At 54.5% G+C, this 17895-nt stretch overlaps 5 protein-coding genes across 5 annotated transcripts; 2 read left to right on the top strand and 3 right to left on the bottom strand.

The window, feature by feature from the left end:
- Positions 1-1048: 1048 nt before the first annotated feature.
- Positions 1049-2077, top strand: TRIREDRAFT_107202 (uncharacterized protein; the record flags this gene model as incomplete). The annotated part of the gene is made up of 2 exons (XM_006965360.1): positions 1049-1947; positions 2044-2077. 2 exons carry the CDS (start codon positions 1049-1051, stop codon positions 2075-2077), a joined length of 933 nt encoding a protein of 310 aa, XP_006965422.1.
- Positions 2078-2562: 485 nt separating this feature from the next.
- Positions 2563-3912, bottom strand: TRIREDRAFT_77770 (uncharacterized protein; the record flags this gene model as incomplete). Its single annotated transcript, XM_006965213.1, has 2 exons — positions 3651-3912; positions 2563-3531 (listed from the first exon to the last, which is right to left on the bottom strand). Exons 1-2 carry the CDS (start codon positions 3828-3830, stop codon positions 2563-2565), a joined length of 1149 nt encoding a protein of 382 aa, XP_006965275.1. The 5' UTR covers positions 3831-3912.
- Positions 3913-9708: 5796 nt separating this feature from the next.
- TRIREDRAFT_61763 (uncharacterized protein) lies at positions 9709-10992 on the top strand (the record flags this gene model as incomplete). Its single annotated transcript, XM_006965359.1, has 1 exon — positions 9709-10992. The coding sequence occupies one exon, from the start codon at positions 9709-9711 to the stop codon at positions 10990-10992; it is 1284 nt and encodes a 427-aa protein (XP_006965421.1).
- A 796-nt stretch (positions 10993-11788) lies between these two features.
- Positions 11789-13135, bottom strand: TRIREDRAFT_61496 (uncharacterized protein; the record flags this gene model as incomplete). The annotated part of the gene is made up of 1 exon (XM_006965212.1): positions 11789-13135. The coding sequence occupies one exon, from the start codon at positions 13133-13135 to the stop codon at positions 11789-11791; it is 1347 nt and encodes a 448-aa protein (XP_006965274.1).
- A 2212-nt stretch (positions 13136-15347) lies between these two features.
- TRIREDRAFT_77767 (uncharacterized protein) lies at positions 15348-16618 on the bottom strand (the record flags this gene model as incomplete). The annotated part of the gene is made up of 2 exons (XM_006965211.1): positions 15348-16366; positions 16465-16618. The coding sequence occupies 2 exons, from the start codon at positions 16616-16618 to the stop codon at positions 15348-15350; spliced, it is 1173 nt and encodes a 390-aa protein (XP_006965273.1).
- Between the last annotated feature and the right edge of the window lie 1277 nt (positions 16619-17895).

Raw genomic sequence — 17895 nt, 5'->3', positions numbered from 1 at the left:
CGTGGAGGCTCTCGCTTGGAATAGCCGCCGTGGGTGGGACCTGTTCCCAGAGCTTTGGAGATGGACAACACAGTGATTCTTGAGAACAGAGAGGGAGACATATACTTACAAGAAATGCTTCCGGGAAGAGAGGACTCTGAGTCTACGAGAGAGGAAAACAAGATTAACAAGAGATCGTCGGTAAGCACTATATGAGTCGACTCCAAAGGTACAGAGTACAAGCCACCCCAAATCCTCGCAATCAACCTTGGAAAACAGCACCAGAATCCTCCTCAACTCCCGTCCACTCAATCCAAACTCCCCCCCGGACAAGGAACAAGGCAGCTCTAAAACCCGTGCCGCCATCTCCACCACCTCGCCTCGCCCCATTGGCTCACTCGCAAAGCTGAAGACTCCATCTCCGAACATGGAGGCCGATCCTTCGCCTGGGAAGAAAGCGCAGCAAGAGAAAAGACGCCCCAGCCGGAGCTTTGGTGTGAGTGGCTGGACTTGTCTACGAGTATGCATGCTGATGTCGTCCGACGGGGTGGGAGGAGGAAGAGGAGGAGGAACATGTGCTACAGTACATGAGCCTTTGTTGCTAGTCTAGCGAGTTTGATGTACTGCGGACGGGGAGGATGGCTGGTGATGGGGTGAGTGCGTGTTGTTGAGGGTACATGGACGTTGATAGTGAGGTCGGATGAGCTTGCAGAGAGAGGCCCAAGGACCTGGACCTTGTCTAGTTCTTCTCTGTGAGAGCTCATCTTTCTGTCTGTCCCTGTCTTTCTCTTCTTCTTTTTTTCTTTCTTTTCATTTTCTCTCTCTTCTAGCTGTTCTTGTTCTTTTCTTCTCTAGCTACGTGTGACGTGCACACCTGTTGATCGAGTTCCAAGAGATTTGCTCGACAACTCCCAACCAAGCGAGAATCACACGATAGTCCATCCTATAGATGGCTTTCTGACGCATTGAAGCTCTCCTCTACTGCCTCTTGCTTCCCATCTTCTTTCGATTTATACCTGGAATCCCCCCCCCCCCTCCCCCTTTCAAAGACCACTCGACAGCTTTCTCAATGGCCGCCATAGACTCAACAGCCACCCAGGCAACCACCAAGCCGGCCGTCCCCGTCGTCACCTCATTCCCCTTCAACCCGCTCACAACGACCTTCACCCGCCCGTCCGACTGCGACGGCCTGTTTGCGTCCTCGTTCCTCTCCGGCATCGACTTCTCCACGTCGTGCGTGCCCAAGGGCTTCCACACCGACGAGACGTCCTACTTTTCCCCGGGCCTCATCTGTCCCTCGGGCTACTACTCCGCCTGCCACGACAACATCGGCGCCAGGACAATCACCACAGTCACATGCTGTCCGACGTACGGCAGCGACGTCTCGCTCTCGTGCGTCACGGCGAGCACGCTGAGGAGCGTCTGGTCGACGCTCTTCTGCACGTGGATCGCGCCGGACGGCGACGGCACGGTGCTGCCCATGACGGTGAGCAACGGCGGGACGACGAGCACGGTGCAGGGCGCGTTTACGGCGCCGGGGGGCCTGAATGCGTACGGCATCCGGATGGTCTATCAGAAGACGGACACGGAGACGACGACCATGGCGACGAGGACGACGTCGTCGCCCACGAGGAGCAAGGCCACCACCACGGCGACGAGGACCGGGGGCCAGCCGGGCAAGACGAGCGAGGCATCCTCTGGGTTGTCATCTGGCGCAAAGGCCGCGATTGGGGTCGGGGTTGCCGTGCCGATTGCTGTCGTCGGGCTGGCTCTCGGCCTCTTCTTCTGGTGGTGGAGGAGGCGGAAGCAGTACAACAGGGTGCGCGCGGGCCAGACGACGCCGCCTACGGAGCTCTCCGGGCACCAGAGGCCGAGCGAGCTGCCGAACGAAGGGGTGAACAAGCCCGTGTATGTGGCCGAGGTGCCGGCGCATGAACCTCCTGCGATAGAGCTCCCGGCGCCGTTGAGGTGAGGACGGGGGTTGAGATTTTGGATGAGAGAGTTTTGTTTGCTTGGGAGCGTTTTTTTTTTTTTTTTGAACGAGATACCTACTGGTGGATTGAGTTTGTTGGTTATGAAGGCGAGTTCGAATGTGTGAGAGGAAGCAGCATATAATTCTTGGTGTAAGCGTTCCAGCGATATAGAAATGGTTGGTTTTTGGCCGTTTTGATTCAGACACAGTCGCGGTATTGGACTGACTTTGTGTTCCATTGTGAATATAGAGCACGGCAAAGACATTGTTTGCAGAGTATCGCGGTGCAACTGCCTTGGCTCATGGGAACGTGACGACTGTTGGCTCTTTCAGCTCCGTCTTGTACATCATCTGCATATCTGCTGTCGTCCAATATCCACCTCATCAACTATCGACAGTCCTACTTGATCAAGCAGGACTACAGTCATCAAGGTATGTGTAGCTATTGTAGGCGTCAAGATTCGTGTAATGCTGCAAGACTGATGCCATCACCATATGAACATGGTTGCCTTTGCTGCTCTATGCAATTCTATTATTACACTCTATTAATTACTCTATATCATAGGAAGTCATGACCCTCTATTGCAATATAGTCCACCCCCACCGTCTTATTACTCGTCATTCACCAACACATAGCGATACTTTGCCTTGCCCGCATCCATCTCAACAATGGCCTTATTCGCCTCGCTCATCGGCCACAGCTCAACCCACGGCTTGATGCCCTTATCCGCCGCAAGCTGCAGCATCTCGCGAATCTCATGCGGCGACCCCATCAAGCTGCCGGTCAAGCTGCGGCGGCCAAAGGCAAACGGCGCGGCCCCGACCTTGAACAGGCCGTCGTCGGGCAGCCCCAGCTGGACAAAGACGCCGTCGCGCTTCAGCAGGCCAATGTACTCGGTCAAGGGCATGTTGGAGCTGGAGATGGAGCTGACGATGAGGTCGAGGGAGCGGGCGTGCTTGGTGGCCCAGTCGTCGTCCTCGGCCGTGGCAATGTACTCGTCGGCGCCGAGGGCGAGGGCATCAGCGCGCTTGTCCGCACGCCGCGAGACGGCCACGACACGCTCCGCGCCCATGGCTTTCGCAAACAAGATGCCGAAATGGCCCAGGCCGCCGACGCCCAGCACGCCCACGGACAGGCCCTTGAGCCTCTGCTCCAGCGGGCCCTCGCCGCGGTTCCCAAAGTGCGCCAGCGGCGAGAAGACGGTGATGCCGGCGCACATCATGGGCGCCGCGTGCTCGCTCGGCAGGTTGTCGGGCAGCTTGAAGGCGAACTTGGCCGGGCAGCGGTGGAAGCGGGCGTAGCCGCCCATGCTCTTGCCGCCGGCCCGCGTGATGTACGTGCCGCCGTACGTGGGCGTGATGCGCGGGCAGTAGACCTCGTTGCCCGAGGCGCAGGCCTCGCAGCCCGAGTGGTCCTCGACCGTCTCGGGCGGGCGGCGGCACTGGCACGAGTCGCTCTGGGCGCCGACGCCGACGCGGTCGCCCACCTTGATGCCCGTCTGGGCGGCGGCGACGGAGCCGACGCGGACGGCGGTGCCGACGATTTCGTGGCCGACGACGATGGGGTATTCGGTTGGGCCCTGTTGGTTTTGGTAGATGTGGTGTAAGTGAGATGTTTTTTTTTTCTCTTCTTCCCCGGTCTCTTTTGAGTTGGGAGGAGGCAAAAGGGGGGGGGAGTTCATGTTGTCAGAATGCTTACCCAGCCAGATCGAAGCTTGTGCAGATCGGAGCCGCAGATGCCGCAGTGTGTGATTTTGATGTCAATGTCTGTCTCCTCCCACGGCTTGACGTCGTAGCTCTGCCAGACCATGTTGCCCTTGGCGGCGTCCTTGTCTAGGCCGACCCAGCCCTCGAACTTGGGCTCTTCAGAAGATGCCATGTTGTTGTTGTTGCGTCTGCAAGTTTTTTGAAGCGTTTTGGAATACTGTTTTGTTGTTGATTTGGGGGGGGGGTTAAGACAAGGAGAATTGATGTGGTTGTTGTGTAGTTGTCGCTGAGACTCCTTCAAGTTGATTTTGTCTTGTCTTTCGACACAAAACGATGACTCTACAGCTTGCACCCCTTTACATATATATATATATCACGTTGTCAATCTGGTGATGCAACCCCCTTTATTACATCATTCATTCACTCCAGGGAAAAAAAAAAAAAATCGAAACTTGGCTTCCAGACACGGCCTTTGGGGTTCCATGACTCCATACATGTCCACTTTCGCCATTGCCGGATGCCGAGCCCGCGGTGCCGCGGCAGAGACCCCCATCGGCGTTTACAGTAGAGGCGATGCCTTTTGGACGTTTGAAGGCTGCGATTCTTCTAGAAATGACTCTAGAAGACGGCGGCTTTTTTTTTTCCCGCTGGGTTTTTAGTGGCTGCCGACTCTACTAGTTGATCGTTTGCTGACAGGAACGTGAGACGCTGCTTTTCTTTCTTTTTTTTCCTTTCTAAATTTTTTTTTCCCCAGCTTATGTGGACGGGTTCAAACTGGAGGATACAGATTGAGAGAGAAATGGCGTCTTGCTGTCTGTTGGCTTAAGTCCGAACGGTGGATCGGGTTGAGTACCTTAGATAAAGCTGGATTAATAATGTGCCATGTTTCGATTTTTTTCGAGTTGTGCTTCGCTCGAGGCTCCACCGTTGCCGAGTTTCCCAACTGTGTGTGTGTCTTTTTTCCCTTGGTGGAGAAGAAGTTGCAGCCCATCAATGACATTTTGTTTTGACAAGCCCGCCCCTCTGTTGTGTAGATCAGAGGCGAAACGATTGAGTGAGCAGTTGGCTATGAAATCAGCAGCTGCTTCATCTCGGCGTACCTATGTCATGTGTATTATCAAGTATCCTAATCCAGTCTGCGTCATTCAACAGATAAGATCACGTCACAACAACAACAACAACAACAACAATGTTTACAGTCCGAAATCCACTCTAGAGAGAACATGACTGAAGACGGAATGAATACCTTTAAATGGTTGGTTGAGAATATGATTATCCCGTATCTCGATTCTAATAGGATGCGTCTCTGCCGATTCTAGCATGCCATCTGTACGATAGTAGACCTGCTTCTTTCTCCATCTGCCGAGTCGCACATCCGCAGCCCACATGGCCAGCGGGTGGATGGCGGCAAGTTCCGAGACATACATGCGATATCCACTTTACAACAACAACTAGATCTACGACAACACGCACCGACATGCCATACAGCTCAACAAGTGTGTTACTAAGTAGTATACGGAATTTTGCTTGTGCTCAAAGATGGATTCTCTGGTAGATTGTATCCCTGGTTCGAGATCCCTGAAATGACGACGACTTGGAAGAGTCAATATAGACAAGACAACGTATAAACTCACACAAGTTGAAGCAACACTGCGGGATCCGCAAAGAAGGCCATTCCCATGTGCAACTTGTCTTGCTCTCTCGTCAGAGATGTATACATACACTTCAGAGATTGTGCTTTCTGGCGTCAAGTTGACTTTCCATGAAACTGTGCCGTAGATGCTGCCTGATTACACTTGCAGCACAAGTCACCACCGAGCAGCGAACAGGCAAGTGTTGACTTCCAGAGCCGGAATGGGATCACTATTGTCAATTGCCGAAACTGTCTGATTATATAAATATATTTTTCTTCTTGTCGACACTACAAGATTTGTCCGCTGTTACCATCCACGTTATCACGCAATCGAGTTGACATAGTAGACGTTGTCAATGGGACACACCGCTGATGCACCAGATCCATCACAAGGACATGCAAACGCGACGGATCCATATAGTCAGCAAACCCGTGTCATCTTTTCGCAAGCACTCAACATCCCCAAAAAGTCGACAAACTCCCTTTGCGTGAAACAACTCGGAGTCAGAGTCGCTCAACAACGCATCTCAACCTAAATCGGGTGCTGCAAATGCCATTGATCTCGATGACCCCTGGAAACTAAACAGAATACAGTGGAATAGAAGCAGGTAAGAAACTAGTGGGAAAGACACGTGGTGCGAATCGTCAGAGACAAAGACGACAATCTCGTCAGACAACTTGCCCGAAGACCAAGCGGCTTGAACCAAGGCAAGTCGAGTTATCCGAAAGAGTCAAAAGAAGCATATCCTTGATCGAGGCACATGATGCTTCCTTAGTCATGGATGTCAGATTCGGCGTCATTTCCAGCAAGCGTAACCAAATAGCTTGCCAGCTGGGCTGCTCGTTCATCTCCTGTGATACGATGAAAGTTGTAGTCTGTTAAGGAACAGCGCCAGTCTTACTCACATTCGACGGCGGGAAACCCGTAATTGACGCCGCGAGAATAGTCCCGATATAGTTGCAGAAAGTTGCCTGATTGGGCGCCCAATGGCAACCTTACATACATGTACCTAGACTACGAGAGAGAGGGCCTTAGTCTGCAGCGTCTACTGCGAGCCGACTTGCGGCAGTCAGCAATACTATCAGCAAGGTTGTGTGCTCGTGAAACAGCCCCCTTCCATCCTCTGAAGAAATCATGGGTTACATCTCTTTTCTTCTGTCGTAATACATAGCCCCTATGTCTGTGTAACTGGGACATTGTCAGCCCAGACAAAGCCCGAAGACCATGCAATAGAGATTCAACTTACAAGTCGGCCTAATATCTAGCTGTCACCTCGAGGGCGAGCAAATCCAGTCCTCAGTTGAGCCTCAATGGGCCGAGTCATGCATGTTCTCTGCCTCCACCCTAAGCTATAGCTTAAATATTTTTAGAACGTCTCAGTCCTTGAGTGGGACGATGATTTCGACCATTGCACCCAAATTTGGACCGCTGGGTCATGTCCTGCTGCAGCTAACGTCCAGAATTGGGAACGCCAACATGAAGAATGTGCTTCGCCACGGTACGACCTTGGTTCAACGCCGTCACAGAACGAGTTCTACCAGCCGGCATGGAGCATGCATTGGCCAGCCAAGGCTCTGCATTCTCATCGTTCGGAGCTGCTGATTAGTGACCGACTGGGAGCGGTGGTGTGCTGATTCTCCTTGCCAGCCTCTCATGGCCCCCAGAACTGAACGGTTGGCCTGGCTGTGTGATTGGAGGCTCCGAGGATCGAGTCTGACGATTCGATGCGGAGCGAATCGCGATCACGCGGGCTCCAGCCCAATGCGGGAGAAATAAGAATCTTCGCCCCCTTACCTGAGCCCGTCCCATGCACGCAGCCCCAGACAGGCCCTGCACGTTCATGTGCGCCCGACTGCTCCGTCGAATGATACCAGGCAATTCGATTGTGGTGCAAATGCTCGTATTGCTGCTAGCCCGAATCCCTTGCTGCCTCCGCAGGCTCGCAATTGCTGAGCTGCATCTGCTTGCCCAGGCTTCGGCGCAGACTACAGTACTACTTGCAATTGGCGCCTATCAGCCGGGACTCACGAACAGGGTGTTGGTGCTTGGCTGAGCTTGGCATTTGACCGCAAAAGCTTGATTGTAAAGAAGCACCCTTGACCACGACCGCTCTGAAAACTCTTCTTTTCTGGGGCCTGGAAATTGTCGACTGGGACAGATTCCGGGTTAACATCGTTCTGACGCGGCCTCCTGGCCCACCGGCCGGTGCCCGTTCTCATGGATGTTCCCTTGCTCGGAGTTTTGCAATCAGTCGCGAGTTCGAGCAGTCATGTTGCTGGGAGATGAATACCCATCTGGCAAACCCAACGCAAGCTCACCGTCTCCCATCTGTGTGCCCCGAAGATAGCGGCGGTCCGTACCCGTAGACGCTGACGCTAAGCACTTAACTCGCCGGCTGGCTACGTGCAAGCACGGTAGAGGCCAACAAAGACAAGGAGGTCGCTGCAAGTGCCGGTCATGGACGATGGGACAATCCTGATGATGGCTCGCCCTAAAAGCAACTAAAATAGAGGAAAGGGGCCCCGTCCGGAAGGCATTGCGGCTGATGGAACGGCTCCGTTTGCTGGACCCAACGGTGACCTCGTATTGGCCGAGGTTCTAGACGGGCAGAAAGATTGCAACAGCGGACTGTCTCCAGGAGCCTCCACCGCAGGCTCGTAGCCTCTTGGCTCAAGGCTCAAGGGGGTGACAGATGGTGGCCGCCGCGGCTTCGTCCCAGTTTGCTGCGTAGCCGGTTGACGCTCAGACCTCGGTGTCGTTGATAGAGTTTTGGTGGTGTTCTCCAGATGGCCTCGCCTGCAACCAACCCAACCACACAGCTCGCACCATCCAGCGCACCCACCCGCCGTCTCCTCCTGCGTCGAAACTCATGCCCTGTTTCGACCCCCTTGTCCGCTGTGGGTGGCGCTGCATGGCTTGCATGGCCATGGGAGGGTCGTCGAGCCAAAGATGAGACTGGCTCGGCCCAATCAAGCAGCTGCTGCATGTCAGCGACTTCGCGTCTCTTCCCTGCTGCGTATCTGCCCAACGAATCGACCAGCAGCGGTACCTCTGGGCTCACGCTGGCCAAGTACCGTTCGACGACGAACTGCTTGCTGCTATATCGTATGTAAGCAGCCTCCTGAGAAGCCACCTTGTTTCAGACGGCGGGTCTGCATGGAACCCTCCGCTTGGACGGACGAATTGGATGGTTGCGCCATGGAGACGCCGGCTTGCATGCGTTTGCAGAAGGAATAGAGACAGGGGCAGAGAGAGGGAAGCAGCAGCAGGAGGATTGAGACGCAGGAAGAAGAGGCTCAACAAGAGCACAAGGGCTGGGGGAGAAATGGATGAGACGTTGGCGATGGAGAAGTGAGGCAGAGAGGTGACGAGCGAGGAAGTCAACAGGAAGACTTCAGAGATGACGGTGATTTGGCCACCTGCCTGAGGAAGAAACAACATGAACATGACCGGGAACCTTGAGAGGTCTGGTATCTGTAGGTAGGTAGGTACATGTACATGATTCTCGCTTACCCAAGCACAAGTTCAAGTGAAGACAGGCGTCAAAGCAGCAAACGGCAATGTACTCGTACCAGTACCAGGCAAAAGCCAACACAGCACAGCGCCGAGCCCTGAAGCTCTCACGGACCGTTAGCGGCAGCTCACCCAAGCCCGGTGGCGCTTCAGGGGTCGACGGCACTGTGCCTGCGCCCTACGGCCCTCCCAGGTGCCTGAATCGATCCCCGCGCCTCGTGGAGATGCCCTGGAGCTGCACCTGCACCTAGAAGCGGCGCTAGAACCGACTCGACGCAAGATCCATGCCCGAGGCCAATGCGACCTGCAGGTGGTGATATTTTCAGCATCGACCTGGCCGGCCTCTCTCTCTCTCTCTTTCTCTTTTCTGCCTCTCCTCCCCTTTCTTTCTTTCTTTCTTATATCCTCGTTCCTTGCCTTTGCGTCCCCTCTTTTTCCCTCCTTTCCTTTTTCCTTTTTCTTCTCTTCTTTCATTACCTATTCACTGTCCTGTTGCCGGGTGTATTGCAGCCGTGTGACTCTTTTTCTTCTTTCTGCTTGCTGCTTGCCTCCGTCATTGTTTTTCAAGCTGCCTTTTCAACTTCTTTCACTCTTTTGAACCCCAGCTTTTCTCCAGACGCCCGCTCAAAGAACGGCTGTCCACCTCTTTGTCTGCCGTACAATAGCCTCCCAAGGTCATCTTGGTGTCTGTCACCTCTCAATTTGAAAGATAAATACCGCATCTATCGCGACGCCATAGTATCCAGATCGACCGCAACCATGTCGGACGGCGAAGCCTACGTCCCCACGGAGGTGACGGCCGTGAGCCACACGCCCAGCCAGGGCCAGGGCAACGAGAAGCATCGCGGCACCAGCCTGGAGATTCCTCTGGAGCAGCAGACGACCAATGTGCCCGGCTCCAGGATGGCCGCGGCGATCCCCGTCACCCGGCGGCACACGCTCAACCTCGAGGACTACTTTGCCGGGCCTCGCGACATGGACAAGCATTCCAAGTGGCCCCTGTTCCTGCAGATGCACGGCAGTATCCTGCCCAAGATGATTGTGCCGCTCATCTGCATGTCCGCCTGGAGTACCTGCATCACCCTCATCTACATGAAGGCGCACAAGAACATTGCTGTCAACTCCATCCTGCTGACGGTCCTGGGTTTCGTCGTCTCCACTGGTCTCAGCTTCCGTGGTTCCACGGCATACGAGCGCTATGCTGAGGGTCGCCGATTCTTCGCCTCGCTCGTCACCTCGTCGCAGGCTCTCGGCCGAGTCTTTTGGATCCACGCCAAGCCCCTGCCGGATGTCGACATGCGCAGGCAGATTCTCTACAAGATCAGCGCCATGAACCTGGTGGTTGCGTATGCCATTGCCCTCAAGCACAGCCTGCGATTCGAGCCCTACACCGCGTACCAGGATATAGAGCACCTGGTGGGCCACCTGGACACGTTCGCCAAGTCGGCCACCTCCACCATGCCCACCAACATTGGAAAGAAGAACTTCTTCAAGTCCGTCGGCGACTACCTGGGCCTCTCGTTCGCTGCCAGCAACCCTCGCAAGCAGCTCAAGAAGGCGGCCAAGCCCCTGGGAAACCTGCCGCTCGAGATCCTCAACCACCTTGCTGTGACCATTGACGACCTGGTCAGCCGAGGCCAGCTCCCCGTCCCCATGCAGCAGACGCTCGCCTACAACAACCTTGCCGCCCTCAACGATGCCTACACCGGCTGCCAGCGCGTCCTGAACACACCCCTGCCCATCGCCTACAGCATCCTGTTTCAGCAGATCACATGGCTCTACGTCATCCTGCTGCCCTTCCAGATGGTCGGTGTGCTCAACTGGATCACCATTCCCGCCACCACCGTTGCGTCTTACATCATCCTCGGCCTCCTCTTCATCGGTCAGGAGATTGAGAATCCCTTTGGCCACGACGTCAACGATCTCCCCCTCGACACCTACTGCGAGCAGATTGCCCTCGACATGGACATTATCGCCTCGCACGCCAAGTACAAGCCCGAGGACTTCTTCTTTAGCTCCGAGAACGTGCCCCTGTGGCCTGTCAGCGCCGCGCCTGCCGACACCTGGCTGCAGCGCAGCGAGGCCAAGCTGACGGAGACGATCCGGACCAAGCCCAACAAGACGTTTGAGTGGAGGCGCTGGAGGGGCGACAAGCTCGGCGACGAGGAGTCTGCCAAGACTGACTGAACGCAGTGTCTGGATGTTGTGAGGTGATGTGTATTTTGCGTTATGGCATACGAGACTAATTGAATACGTGGTGGCGGTGGCTTCATGTTTTTTATTATCCTTCTGGGTCTCGAAGAGGGATCTTGTGTTTCGCTCTCGACTCTGCAATCACAAAACGGACAAAAGACAAAGAAAAAAAAATTGGGACAAGGCGATCAAAAAGGGACTGGATTAGGCATTTTGGGATTCTTATTATTCTCTTTCCATCATTTCAGGCATTTACATACAGGGCTATTAAAAGGAAAGGCTTTGATTACGGCAGCACGGTGTCTCACGCAATTATCACTTACGTTCAAGGCCGGACTCGCGGCAGAACAGAGGGGTTCTTCCTCTTGCTGCTGGTTTACGGTATATATATACACATACATATGGTTTAGCTCTTGTTCAATTATACAAATGGTTGTGCTGCCACATGGCTGTTCTTCTGATGTCTCTGAAAGACTGTAAATGGAGGGAGAGATGAGTGATCAACTTCATGATATCCAATCTTGATATTCTTTTGACTCTTTTATGTGCCATAGCATTGATTTTATGTACATGTACTGGACCTGATGTAGAAAACACAACACTCTTGATGCTTCTTATGCTGAACGTTTATCCAATCATCTGCCTTTCCATCCCTCTCTCTCTCTCTCTCTCAACCTTGTTTTTATAGGTACCCAAAGAAAAAGATAGGATCTCTCGTCCAGTTTTCTCCCCTTCCCGTCTCACACAACTCACTCTATGAACATGACCCCTTCCTTTGATACATGCATCATCACTCATCCTCCTCTTCACGGAGAATCTTGTGCGACTGCTTATCCTCCGGCAGCCACCTGACAAAAATCGACAGCGACATGGCAATAGGAATCAAAATGACCCAGACGAGATGCCCCAAGAGGATCTGGTTCCGCACGCCAACCGCAAACATGACGGTGGAAACGCCCGGGACGAATGAGCGGATGGCACTAGCGGCGGTCATGGCCAGGGCGTTGAGGGTGCCCATGACGTGCGGGTTGGGCGAGACGTCGTTGAGGGCGAGCTGGACCGCGGTAAAGGCCATGGAGACGCCGGGCCCGACGACGGCGACTATGGGGCAGACGATCCAGAAGGCGGCGAGGGCGGGCTCGGTGTGGATGCGCAGCAGGAGGTTCATGACGACGTAGCCGAGGAAGAAGAGCGGGTAGACGGCGACGCAGGCCTTCATGGAGCCCTTTGTGCCGATGCGGCGCTGCAGGAAGGGGAAGGCGACGATGAGCCAGGTGGCCTGGCTGGCGCCCTGGACGGCCATCCAGAGCGAGTTTTGAAAGGGCGAGAAGCCGACGCCGCCGAGGCGGACCGGGGTGAAGAGGTAGACGGGCAGGATGGCGGTGAAGGCGAAGGCGAGGAACATGACGTGCGTGTACACCCAGATGACGATGCCGACGCCGGGGGCCTTGAGGAGCTCCCGGGTGGACAGCCGGTGCGGTCGGCTTGACGGCGTCGTTGCTGATGCTGAGGAGGCGCTGCCGCCGACGCCGCCGGGAGTGGTTGTTGGGTGATGAGAGTCTTCGGGCTCGAGGGTTTCCTCGAGGTAGAGCGCGGAGAGGGCGATGCTGACAATGTTGATGATGGTGATGGCCACGCCGGGCAGGAGGTACGGGTAGTCCTCGAAGAGCGGGATGCCGCCAAAGACGCCCGGGAACTGCTCTGCGGGATCGGCCAGCGCGCCGCCGATGATGGGGCCGAGGAAGATGCCGACGTTGTTGGCAAAGGCGAACCAGCTAAAGGCGACGGCCTGCGTCTCGGAGGTGGTGTGGTCCGAGAGCATGGTGCGGATGACGAGGCCGGAGCCGCTGAAGACGCCGGCGAGGCAGCGGAACAGAATCATCTGCCAGATGGTGGTGGCGACGGTGAAGAAGAAGGTCGCGACGGCCATGCCGATGAGCGTCCACAGCAGCACGGGCTTGCGGCCGATGGTGTCGGCCAGGTGGCCCCAGAAGTAGAGCACCACCATTTGCGTGGCGGAGAAGAGCGACTCGATGAGGCCGCTGTAGAAGCCGACGTCGGACGTGGGCAGGTTGCCGTTGCGCTGCACCATTTGCGCGATGAAGGGGAAGATGGCGAAGAAGGCGATGGGCTCCATGGCCTTGGCGAAGCAGAGCAGGAAGACCTGCATCCCGGGCAGGGGCTTGCCGGCGTGGTGGTGGTGGTGATGCTGTTTGGAGGCGGCATTCTCGATGTCGTGGGCGGTTTTGCCGGGGAGGAGGAGGGATGTTTCCGTGGGCATGGGCTCGGGATCCAGGAGAGTGAGGTCGTCTGAGGAGGAGGAGCAGGATATCGACTCCGGGAGAGGGGGCGCCATTGTGGCGGTTGCTGTGTGGGAGTCTGGTTCCCTGGAAGTTGAGGTGAGGTTGAGGTGAAGAGATGGGGATGAAGAGTCCGGCGAGGGGGAGATGATAGAGATTCGCACCGCGTCGACGGGGTTGAGCAAAAGAGTCTAACCGCCTGGTCAACTGCTGGCCATTAGAGTGATTTTGAGATAAACTGCCATATGAAGAGGAGAAAAAGTAGATACAAGAAATAAATGCAAAACGGCCAAAGGATGCCAGAACAAAGAGGCAAAATAAAGCAGGCGGACCCCGAAAAATATCGGACAGTCACCGGGAATGCACTTGTAGGCAGGGAGGCGGTTGAGATAAGCACCGGCGTTTTATTATCAAATCAATCTACACGAAAAGTTGCTCTGATTCTTTAAAAAAAGAGTCCTCCTATTTGCACCGTAGCATATCTCTATTTGAACCGTAGTGGTCTGTGCACAGGGCACAATTACTGCGCATACACCATTAAGTCTATCACTGCACACCTAATTACAGTGTGAGATAATGGCAGGCTTGTCTTCATGCAACACCACACAAGGTCACGGCTTCAGTATTTTCAACTATCGCAGCCGACCTCAGAGCCAACCTTATCGCGGCCGGCCACCTGATTACAGCGCGAGATTAATGGCGGCACTTATTATCATCCCAGGACGAAGGAGGCGGCCGCAGCAGCAGCAGAGGCAGCAGATGCCCTGGTGTTGATCCTGTATGCCCTTTACCTTACAAGTATAATATCTCTAACAGTAATGACTTCCAGTGTATAACACTGTATTCTGGTGCTTGGGTGTGGGATATTCTACCTAGGGGGTTGGTCTAGCTGGTGGCACGGACCACTACGGTTCAAATAGGAATCTGTTACGGTGCAAATAGGAGGACTCTAAAAAAAAGTTCCCGCTCCCAGTTCGAGCTAATGACGCAAGACGACGCATCGATCTGGAATCCATGCGGTAGGTGGCTCCTCAAGCTGGTCCTTGACCCTTTGCCAGTGGTGGTGGACGCCTCCAATCTTCTGACACAGACCCTGAAGGATCCATCCATTGATGGCACCCCGACACCGCTGAATCAATCCCGTCGCTACTAGTTGCCCGCCGCCCACAGGCAGCCACAGCACGCCTACAGCCCCCAAAAGGACCCCGGAAATCCCCCGCTAGCCGCAATCTTACAGCGCACTGCAGCGGACCCTAGAGCCACTGGCGCCCCGAGGTGCCCCCTTTCGGCCGCCGTGCATGCGCTAGCCGCGGCTTGGGAGCGTGTGCGAGTCGGCAGCTGAGCCGACAGGACGCAGAGGGAAGAGGCCGTTTGCGCCTCGTGATGCGCTGCAGGACGTCTTTCATCCCGGGTGAGGAGGTCGAGGGTCATGAGAACAGCAGAGCCGACGCGGCTGCGGTGCCGAGATCGCTTCTTATCAGCCCGCCGTCGCTCGGTGTCTATCGGTACATAAGTAGGTATTATCATCACCTCATACCTCAGTATTACTACTTGTACTCAGCATCCTGCCGTTATTCCCGCAGCAGCGACGGTGTGGCAGAAGCGAGGATGTATGTGCCCCGTAATGGACAAGGAGTCCATCCGTCTTATGCGGGGGGACGAGGCACGCGGCCCCTCCTCGACTGTCTCTTCTTTTGCTCCGTCACATTCTGGGCAACATGACAGACAGGCAGTGCGTTGCGTCCCGGGCTTCCGCTTTTCGGGGAGGAGAACTGATGAGTGTGTGCATGCAACTGCAAGGGAGGGAGAGTCATGAGCGGTATGGACGACGAGATGGTGTCGACGTCTTGTGAAGCTTGGTCGAGTTTGTCAGGTCCTGTCAGGTCTTGTTGAGCCTGTTGCTGCATCCTGCTGCCGTGTGATCGACAGCCCGTGTTGCTCTGGTCAAGCCACGTAGCCGACCGATGGCGGAGTGGCCGTTGAGGCCATCGCGGCCACGACAAGTCGACGGGCACTCGAGCAGACAGAACATCTCCAGACTGCTGCTCTCTACAGGTATCGTGGCCCCTCGGGCAGGCTGCTGCCCGCAATATTGCACTGGCGAAAGAGGCGCACCTCGTCCTCCGCAAAGGCCCCCACGACGGAGTGCAGCAGGCTTCTGTTGTGGAAGATGACGAAATCGCCCTCCTCCCAGTCGTGCGCATACACGTACTTGGGCGCGATACCGGGCCGCTGCAGTCGGTGAACAATCTCCCGCACCTCCTTGAGATCGTCCACCACCTCCCCGCCAGCCAGATGGAGCTTTCGAACCGCGGACGGGTGCACCTGCAGCGCCAGTCGGCCGTCCTGCGGATTGCGCCAGCACATGGGCAGGATTTGTATCTTGTCCTGCTCAATCTCGGGCAGGCTGTCCAGCGGCACCTCCTTACCCTCCGAGAGCAGGCCCAGACCGTCCGAGCGAGACTTGGCGCCGCTCATCCACACGTAGGGATGCGGAGCGTACTCGACCTTGGTGGTCATGGCAAACTGCTGGTCCTGCGGCGATAGGACGTCATACATGGTGTAGCCAGAGACGAACGCCGTCGTGCCCAGCGGCACGTCCAGCTCCTCGCCCGTGTCCTCGTATCGAACCGTCTGCCTACGCCCATGGGGGACGCGGGCCGCGAAGAGGGTTGTCGCTACCGGAGGGGCCAGTCCGTACAGCGCGGCGTCAATGTGCCATCTGTAGAAGCGTGTAAAATCCAGGTCGTCCTCCTCTGGGATGACGGTGGCGTGGAACGTCTTGTGATGGGGGTGCCGCAGCTGGATATCCTTCAGCCCCTCGTACTCCTCCACGAAGCCGTTTCCGATGACCTGCACCTGCGGCTGGTGCGGGATCGTCTTGAGGTCTGGATGCAGGATGGATCGTTTCGCGTCGAGCGTCTTGCCGTGGCCGTACGAGGCTGTCGCTTTGGGATCGAACCGTTGCGTAATCTCGTATTGCGCCCTGGAGGATGCGCCATGCTGTGCCTTGAAGACGAGGATCTGGTGCTTGTATAGGGCATCTTTGATGATGTCGAAGTCGGCATCTGAGATTTGTTTGGTACGATTAGCTGGTGTGCTGCTGCTATGGACTGCGGCCAGGGTGACACAGAAGGGGGCTCTCTCTGGACGCAAGGCTCCTTACCAGAGATCCTGTCAACGTTGACGCCCTGGACAACGGCGCCGAACCGGATGCCAGACCCAGGCGGGTGCGCAATCGGCTGTATCGAGGCCCTGGACGCAACCGTGGCGTACGAGGCCAACTGGCGGCCGAGTCCACCAGCCCTTCGCAGCGACATTGTGCTTGTGCTTGTGCTTGTGCTTCCAGTGCTTGTGCTTTCCAGTGCTTGTGCTTTCCAGTGCTTGTGCTTGACGTGTCGTGCTTTTCGTGTCTCACCAACCAAGAGTCCAAGGTTCCGGTGCAGATCTGAGAATGACGAATGACGAAATGCGATGGGTGGCGTCGCACGTCTTCTTATCCTTTTGACTGTGAAGCTAGGAGAAGCTCTTACCGTCAGCTTAGTGGGTCGTATCAGAAGCTCTCTTTCCGAGCTCCGAGGCTCCTATCTCGAGTCATTTGTGAGCTTATCATTTGCTGTAGATGATTGACCCGATTGGAGATGACAGACTGTCATGGTTATGTTCGGCATTTGGGAAGAGAAGCGGGCGGATGTCGCCGGTTTGCGCGTCGGTTTCGGCGAGGGAATGATGGGAGGTCGAGGATGGATCCACCATACTGATAAGAGAGGCTCGAGCTGGATCGATAACGTCCATGTCCTCGAGGATGGAGATTGAGCTGCGATTGTTTACATAAAGACCAATTGGACGAATTGGTAAAGGCAATCTCTTGACCAAGTACCATGACCTCATGTTAAGACATCAGATGGCACTTTGGCGGTAAAGTGCGATTCCGGAATGAAGGCATCATGTTTGGTCCTGCTATGTGCCGGTTGCGGTGTCACCCACCACGGAGGTACCAGGATCTACAGAGATGATAGTACTGCAAGGAACCATGTCTAAATAGGTGCTCACTTGGAAGAGAACCTTGAAACAACCATCAATCCATAAAAGTACATACAGTATCCTCTGTTGTTCCTGCTCCCCATCAAGGCGGCGTGGACTTGGCGATGGGCGGCTGTGCGAGGCTCTTGATCTAGTGCCTACATGTACTACCTACCTACGCGGGTGGGACTGTATTTTAGTCAGAGCTTATATAAGATGTTTAGCGCAATAATAGAATTTATATAATACTAGTAGAGAAAAACTATATTATGCATCTGTTTAAACCTCTAGATATAAATAAATAAAAATTAAATATCTATTATAAATATATATTATATTTAATGCTTATTTAGTAAAGAATAAATATATAACTAAATAATTCTTTATTATAAGTATGCCTTTATTATATTATAAAATCTATTTATCTTAATATCTATTTAATTAAGAAAAATCTGCTTTTTATATAATATATTTTATTTATTATTTAGTTATATATTTAAACTATATTTTCTTAGTTAAAGATCTATTTAAAAATAAAAATAAATATACTTTATTTTATAATTATATTTAATAG

Source organism: Trichoderma reesei, assembly GCF_000167675.1.
Source record: "Trichoderma reesei QM6a unplaced genomic scaffold TRIREscaffold_9, whole genome shotgun sequence".
Lineage (NCBI taxonomy): Eukaryota > Fungi > Ascomycota > Sordariomycetes > Hypocreales > Hypocreaceae > Trichoderma > Trichoderma reesei.
Note: the sequence above shows the minus strand (reverse complement) of the source record. Positions and strands in the feature narration are given on the sequence as shown.